This window comes from Podarcis filfolensis (assembly GCF_964270895.1).
Source record: "Podarcis filfolensis genome assembly, chromosome: 3".
NCBI classification, from domain to species: Eukaryota; Metazoa; Chordata; class Lepidosauria; order Squamata; family Lacertidae; genus Podarcis; species Podarcis filfolensis.
Window position 1 is genome coordinate 38029635 of NC_139606.1, and position 8586 is coordinate 38038220.

The window sequence follows — 8586 nt, forward strand, 5'->3', positions numbered from 1 at the left end:
CCACATTTAAAACTTTCTATGCATTTGCTGCCAGTAAAGTTATGTTACTGAATTCATGGACACATGATTAAAGCCATAATAATAATAATAATAATAATAATAATAATAATAATAATAATAATTATTATTATTATAATTATTATTATTATTATTATATATAATTATTATTATTATTATTATTATTATTATTATTTATTTATTTATTTATTTATACCCCACCCATCTGGCTGGGTTTCCCCAGGCACTCTGGGCGGCTTCCAACAAAACACTAAAATACAATAACCTATTAAACATTAAAAGCTTCCCTAAACAGGGCTGCCTTCAGATGTCTTCTAAAAGTTTGGTAGTTATTTTTCTCTTTGACATCTGGTGGGAGGGCGTTCCACAGGGCGGGTGCCACTACCGAGAAGTGTTCCTGCCTGACTATATTTGAGACCTGCTCCTGCAGTCTTAGCTTTGCTGGGTGGATCTGCACTCAGGCTCCACTCGCTGTTTGAATATTTGACCATAACGTGTTATGTCAGCAGGCAACAATTGGTGCATACTATAGTTGCATACACAGCATATATTTAAAGCGTTGTTTTCCCCACCTCAAACTGTCCTGGGAATTGCATGTTGTTAAGGGTGCTGGGAACTGTGGGGCTGTGAGGGGTAAATTACAGTTGCCAGGATTCTTGGGGTGTGTGTGTATTCTGAATGTGCTTTAAATATACATAGCCTATGGCAGAGCTGTCAAGTGAAGAACTGATTGTTTTCTCATATTGTTCTTCCTTCCTCACCTTTAAAAACTGATTGAAGCCTATTATTATTATTATTATTATTATTATTATTATTATTATTATTATTTATAGTAAAAAAAAACTCCAGATGCTTTTACAGCTTTCCCTACTGGTTCCTTTTCTGTTCATTTCCACTTCCTGTTCCCTTCTTACCTGTTTTAATTTAATTTAATTTAATTTAATTTAATTATATGTGTTTATGCTATTACTCAAAGGACAGACATAAGCTAAATGATGGTGATGCTAAACAACAGCAATTATTTTTATTTACAACCATGATGATAGACCTATTAAATCCACCATAAATATTCCCCAGTTTCAAAGCAACAATTAAGGCCAGTTTATTACATGGTGGAAATGTTATCTGAGTGTGCTTGGGTCAAGTGCCATCAATGCTGAAAGGATCATGTGACTGACTTGTCATAAATTGTATACGTTTGCTGCCTATAAAGTCTCCAGAACCATTATCAATGGCTTTAAAGCCTCAAAAAAATTGAATCCTCAATCCACCTGTACAATGCTGGCTCTCAGATCACTTTAATTAGCATTGTGGTAGTGTGGCAAATGTGAGCTGATAAACTCTGGTAAAACACTGTTACATTTACAACCTATCTTCCTTGCAAGAGTAGTGCACGTTATCCCACTACTCTATTCCTCACAATTATCCTGTGATATAGGTAGCTTAGTGTCTGGCCTAAACCTACATAGGGAACTTAACAACAGAGGAAGGATATGAACTGAGGTCTCTTGAGCAGTAGCTATTATAACACAGTGCCCAAAATGAAGCAATCCAACAATGAAACAGGACAATCAGCTTACGCTCCTTGGGGAGGGGAGGGTTAAATAAATAATAAACATAGGATAAATAATAATAAAATATGGATGGTAAATAATTGCAATTCAAAGTGAACATTGAATTGCTGGGGGAAAAGAGACACAGTGATAAAGAATTCATTTTGTGCTATTCACTGAGAAGAGGAAAAATTGCTGAAACAAAACTGATAATCCTTTCGTTTTTATTCTTACATTAGTTTCCAAGGTTTCCTTGGAGATATGCAAATAGGAACCACTGAAATTTCCTTCATCCCTTAAAGGAGCCTTGCCAAACAATATAGAGTTTGCATGCTCAGGGGGTGGGGGGGGAATAGCTTAGCTGGTGCTGCAGTCGCAGACACATTTTTATAATATTTGCTAGAATATTTTTAATATGCCATATAAAGGATATACATAAGAGGGGATCTTTAATTCATTAACCATGGAGGCACATGAGGGGTATGGTCTACTTTTATGAACAAAGACCAACCCCCCCCCCAAAAAAAATATAAGGTCCACTTTGACACATTGAATCCTTTTCTTCTACTTTTGTTTTTTTATCCATCTCCACTAAAGTCACACTTGGGGTGGGGGAACCTAACATGCTCAGTAATCCTAATATGGTAGAGGCTGATGGATCTGTTATACAGGTGGTAGAGAACTGAGGTGGCATTTCAACAGTTTTAAATATGCATCTTGAAAATCCAGACCCAGTGATGCCTCAGCAGTTTTCCGAAGTCTGGAAACAGGTGTTTCTTGAACTTATGTGTTCTTAAATTGTTAACTGCTTGCAATAATGCCATGAGGCAGCAAAAAGACATGCTGACATAGGAACCAGCAGATGCATCCCTATTGCTGTTGCAGGATCAGCTATTCAACATCTGGCACTGACTTTCCACCCTGGGAGGAAATATCCGACAGCCAAGACCTCAAGAACTAAATAATTTGAGCAACATCACTCTGCTCTTGCTGTCTGTACATCCGGAGGATAATCAGAGCTCCTTTATCTTTTCCTTTTATACTTAAAAACTCATAGCATAAAACCCAAACCAAGATAGTATTGTTATATATGGCTCTCTGGGTTTGAGAGATGCAGCCTCTTCATTGCACAGCAGGGAGTATATTACTATATGCTTACACAGCCCAATCCTACAAATCATCACCCAGTGATGCATAGGATTTCAGCCTTAATGCTTTTTATCTTTGTATCTAATGCAATGTTCCTTATTGTGAACATGATTACAAAGAAAGGATCTCAGCCACTGACTCAAAAAAGATGAAAAGCATCCAAATTTGTTATGAGTATTTGGTGTTGATTTTAGCAATAAATGAAAAGTAACACCAGGGTTGACAACATGGTGTCCTCCCAGCTACTGCTGAGCTACATGTGCTTCTCTGAACTCAGTAAATACACACACACACACACACACACACACACACACACACACACTTCGGTCTTCCTCCTAGCAAAAGAAGAGGAAGTGATGTCAAGGGGAAATGATGTCACTGGGCTTGAATAGATGCATACTTCAACCACTCTGACCTCCACCGCACTGACAGCACCCGCGGTCCTCTTTTAACTCAGCAGATCACCTCCAATCCTGCTTTACCTGTTGAGAGACTATGGCAAATCTAAAAAATGGGGTGGGGTGTAGATGGAAATCCCATACACCCATCACAGATATAAAACAAAAGGACTTACGTATTAATGCAGGGTTGCCAACCAGTAAAATAGAAGGTACTTATAGAAACAAAATATGTCATAGCTTCTTAGGTAGGTATAGCTTCTTAAAGTGATCCTTTTATGACAAAACACTTGTAAATAGTCTAGCACTCCACCTGATATGCTTGAGACAAAGCTGTCACACCTGCTTTGCTCTGTGGCACCCTTGAGCTTAGACTTTTAGTTCATGATATCCAATTCCCAATGTAATACCAACAATGAGTTTGAACTTTTTGGGGGGAGTGGGTGGGTAGGACTAACAACACTGAAGGACTGTGACCCCTGCCCATAACAACAAAGCTAAGAATGGATAGCATATATAGAGGAATGCACTGCAAAACCAATGTGCTTCATCCTATACGCAAATCTGTAACAGAAGAATAACCCTGAGTGGCTCTTTCAGCACCGGTTTTGGTGAACAGCACCGCTGCAACTGCTTGAAGCCACCAGGTGGCACGCGATTCAATCCCTGCTTTAAACTGCTGCATTCTTTAAGGAAAGACAGTGAGTCTTTTCAACCATACCCAGACAAATTACAGGAAAGCTAGCCCATTTCCTGCATAATAGCTGGCTGCTGTTGTGCTCCAGACTAATATTAAAAATAATTACATGCTTCATATATGAATAAACGATAGTGTAGGGCGTTGAGGTGTAACGGCTTTATTAGCAGGATTCTGGAACGGCTGTATTACTCACAGTCAGGCTAGGCAAGTTGCGTAAAATATGCTACAGCCTCATCTAAGGTGGCCTCTGCAATTCGCTCACAGATTAAACACCCACTATTAATTTGGGAACCTGGAATTGATGCCTGTAAATATAATCTTCTGCGCTGCACCTTGGTAAGCCACCATGCCACATTCTTTCCCCTAGCTCACAAAAGATTCTAATTGTGGCATAAATGTTTTAAGATTCTAACATGATCCACATTGTAAGGTGGGAATATATCTTGCCCTAATAAATTGTTTTATATGCTAACATATCATTTCTCTTTAATTTTTTTATTTATTTTTTTAATGCTGGAAAAACAAGGACAAATGTAGCCAGCTGAGAGTTTGCCAACGTCAGGCTTACTGAAGTCTGTGCAAAACAGTGTTGGGTCTCTTGTTAATTTGTGAATATTGCCGATTTCAACTGACCAGTTCACACAATCACGTGTGTTGGGTACTTGAGAAGCAGTTGCAAATCTGTGCAATATCAATGGTGGGGTTTAGTTTAAGTGCATAAGTGAAAATGCATATTCAGTAGTCTCTTTTCTTTTGCTGTTTTAATAGCGGTGGAGAAGCTGCAGGGCAATGCTTGCTTGGGTGACCCTGTCGGATGTCTGTACAAAAAAATGTGTAAGATATTCCCCATAAAAGTTAGTACCTTTCTTATGAAATAGTAAGGTACTGTGCTCAACATCTCATCACTCAGAGAATTACCACTCAGTTACTTGCAGCTGAATGTGTGAAGCTCCTTGACTGGGAATTATTGTGCTAGAGGCAGCATGGGGCGATATGACCCTGTCTGTCTGGCCACGAGGCTATTTCACACATGGAAGTTGGGACTTGATACTGTGGGCTTCAGTTGATGAATATTCATATATGAACTAACTCTCAGTAATCTCTGGAAACAACAGAAAGGCTCAACTGGGAAAGAACGCAGCATGTAGAGGAGCTGCACAAGCACTTCACTCTGAATTCAGATGCTATTTGCATGCATCACAACACAAACAGCTGGTGTACCCAATAAATTTGGGTAGCTTCACCCAGAAGCAAAAGAGGGAATTAATTTGTGGGATGGAGGGCACAATTTAAATCTTGCAAGGTAGTTTGTCCCGCTAAGTAAATGGAGAGTTGTGCATTTAAACATAGATTTAAAAAGAAATAATGAAAGCAACAGTATAGATTACCTAGTTGGGATCCTGAAGTCTACATTTGTGCTTAACTTGTAAGCCACTTGTAAAGCTGTGGAGCCCACCACACGCTGGATGATGCCTCTGGAAGCAGCTTTATCAAGTTGGAACTGTGAAATCAGGTCATATCCTAAAGGAACAAATATGCACATTTTAAAAAATCTTCCATTGAACAATCATGTAGCTTGAAAACCTAGCCTGAGTTTTCCCTTTGGTCTCCTTTTTGATATGCACTCCCCTGCTGTTTTAACTCATTTTTTTTAAAAAAAAAAAAACCCTGTTTCAAATTAAATTAAAACGTTTGGTTTTTATGCAGCTTGTTTTTAATAATGTGGTGAGAAATCTTGGACATAACGATTGACACAAGGAAGCAAGATAATAGACAGATAGCTACGTCTGAAAGGATGCAGTTTTCAAAAAGGAGGTCTGAAACAATTTATTTGAAATACATCATTAGTGTATACTTGCCTGGTAGATCATCTTGGCGAAACCTAGTTGGTGGGCAGAGGTCAGTCTTTGTGTTGGAATTGAATGTAAGTGGAAATCCTGCAAGAAACACCAGACACAGGCATCTATGTCCATTATTTAATTTATCAGTTTATCAGCCTAACCTTCCTATGATGGTCCCACTGCAGGTTACATTCCAAAACAACAATAAAAACCCATTACCTTACAAAACCCAAAACCAACCTTCATGCTGTTGAATAGCCTTGGACGTTGAGTCATATCCTTGGATGTTAACTTCATAGAAATTAATAGTGTTTACTTCCAAGCTTATTTTATTTAGGGTTGGGGTGCAAAAGGTTCCAGAGGAAACATAATTAATGAAAAGTCACAGGAGGAAAAAAGGGCCAAACTGGAGCAATTGAAGCTAATGGTGAGACTATCTGAGACTGTCATCACATCCACAATGGTCAGATTATGGTAGATAATTGTGTTAGATTTCTTGGGAAATGTATAAAATAGAGAGCAGTAGAGGACACCCCTTCCCTTCCCTGCCATTTCTGAAGAGCCTCTGCCGTCTCTGACATGGGTTTGTAATATAAAGAGTTCTACAGTGCAGAGCTATTTGTGGTTTGGACAACCATGAAAAAGTTGTAGCTAGCTAGTTAGCTAAGTCAACACCTATATATAATTCAAAGAAAGCCAGTGCCAACTCTGCTCCAGCAAAACCAGCAGTTGGGAATCCAAGCTCTTGGCTTCCTTCCCTTCCTCTTTGATATTTCAGATGTTCCCACTCTTTCCTCTCCCATGTTTGATCACACAACAAGCCCTGTAAGGTGAGAGCAAGAGCTGGGAGGGAGTTCTGAAGAAGAACTTTTTAAAAAAGCCTCTTGCATGAACAAGTAGCCATTTCACTGTTTGAAACACCCCCTCTCTGTGAGCACACATCCCAGCCCATTCATGCGACACCCTAAACCCCTCCCTAAAGAACCAAAAAGGAAACTTAAACATTGGTTTAAGGTAGCTTTAGGGATTCTACCTATGCAGTATTTCAAGCCAAGATGGAAAATGTCACTGGAGGCTGGAAGAAAGGCTTACACAGCTTGAAAAGAGACACCTTTCCAGAATACAGAGAGCGTCTGGTCTATTTCAAGAACTGACACTTAGATGTAGATTTCCATTTTCCAAGCCTAGAAAATGGAACATGCAAAATCTGTTGCCTCTTCTTCCCCAAGAGCTGAGCTTGCTATTCTTTTAGGGATTTCATTTTGCTAATTAGTATTTGTTGTCCATATCCAACATGTCTTCTTAATAGACAGCTGGAGATATGTTGGTCCCAAGGAATGAAATTTACAAAGGGAAATGTTTGTTAGCCACTTACATCACAATAAAATTTGTTAATCTTTGAGGAGTCACAAGATTCTTTGTCATTATTAACAGGCTTGAGTATGCCTGTTCTACTGAGGTTGCATTTTTTATTGACTCTGCATTGTATGAGTGCTCCTGCTTTTGGGCTATATAGAACTCTTCCTCAAGTTGTTCTATACAACGCAATCCAATTCACATTCAGAAAATGTGGATCCAATAAAATCCACTACCATGCTAATTTATAAATGTGTAATTTTAAGAATATAATAACGTTCACTCTGTTTCCTTTACATTGCATTTTTTAAAATGCTAAATGTAAGAGATAGGTTTAAATGCCAGATATCAAAAGGCGCTGTTTTCCAAAAATTCAAGCTGCCTTTCTTTCTCATTTACATACCCACATTTATCATGCACACATAAGAATCTAATCCCATTGCTCAATTTGTTACAGTGCAATCTTTTACATGTCTACTCAAAAGTAATCCCCACCGAGTTCAATGGTACTTGCTCTTGTATAAATAGGTATAGGATTGCAGGAGAAGGCTCTGAGTACGGTAGAACTGTTTTCACTGCCAACATCTTTACTACATATAATAAAATAGACCCTTACTTGTCTGCTGTTGAGCAGTAGCGGATGCCAGAAACCCAAGAAAACAGCACAAATAACAGAAAAGTTGGTATTGCCTGTAAGGGAAGAAAAACAGCTTAAACATGAACATACACGGCCTAATAATGTCACCCACTTTCATCTCACAGTCGTGCATATAAAATGCATAAAAGCACGACTTAAATCTTTGCTAGCACAGATGGCAAGCAAAGCTCCAAAATTTCAGGTTTGTGTCTTTTCCCCCAACGGTACAACAAAACGTTGCCTTAGCATTTGTCTCAGATACCTGTTCTTACATATATAACTGTCAGAAGAAAAAAGGAAGACACAGAGGGCAGCAAAGCCTATTTTTAATGCAATTAATTGTTCTTTCCTCCTCTATCAGTGGCGCCCCTCAGTTAGATATGCAGTACATCACTTACCGGTTGTGCTGCATTTCCCCACCCGGTTTTTGTGCTTAGGCACCTAAGCAGCTGAATTTTCTGCCTATGGTCCCATCAAATTAAGGGTGAGAGGGTCCCAGAGTCAGTGCTCTCTGTCCTCCTGCAAGGGCGTCTGTGTGTGCGAAGAAACACCAACGGTTGGAGCCGTTTTAATAATCTGGATGAGAAGAGGAGGTGGGCACTAAGCAGGGCTACGTGTTCCCGAGGGGACATGAGGGAGGAATTTAGCTAGGATATAAAAGGGGGGGAGCAGGAACGAGGGGTGTGGATATAAGTAGGAATTCCTAAGTTAAACAATGCTGCCCAGTGAGTGAGTTACATGGCAGGAAAGGAAGGGAGGGGAGTAGCTGATGGGAAAGAAACATGAGGTTAGACCCTGGAGGTGACCCAGCAAAGATTATGTATACTTTGGCAATTCCACTAATCAGGGTAAGTTCAAATGCTGCCATGGGTGGGGGGAGGAACTTCTCATTTCTCACTGACTTCCTAATGAGGCAGTCTCTCAGCTCCCAGTC

General features: G+C 39.4%; 1 protein-coding gene across 1 annotated transcript in view; it reads right to left on the reverse strand.

The window, feature by feature from the left end:
• Positions 1–8187, reverse strand: part of COL9A1 (collagen type IX alpha 1 chain) — a 61900-nt gene extending 53713 nt beyond the window's left edge. The window contains exons 1-4 of the mRNA XM_083607221.1: positions 8051–8187; positions 7632–7705; positions 5678–5755; positions 5207–5339 (exon numbers count right to left, since the gene is read on the reverse strand). Of these exons, the coding sequence (XP_083463347.1) occupies positions 5207–5339; positions 5678–5755; positions 7632–7705; positions 8051–8064 (299 nt within the window). The 5' untranslated portion in view covers positions 8065–8187. The remainder of the gene's footprint in view (positions 1–5206; positions 5340–5677; positions 5756–7631; positions 7706–8050) is intronic.
• Positions 8188–8586: the final 399 nt, after the last annotated feature.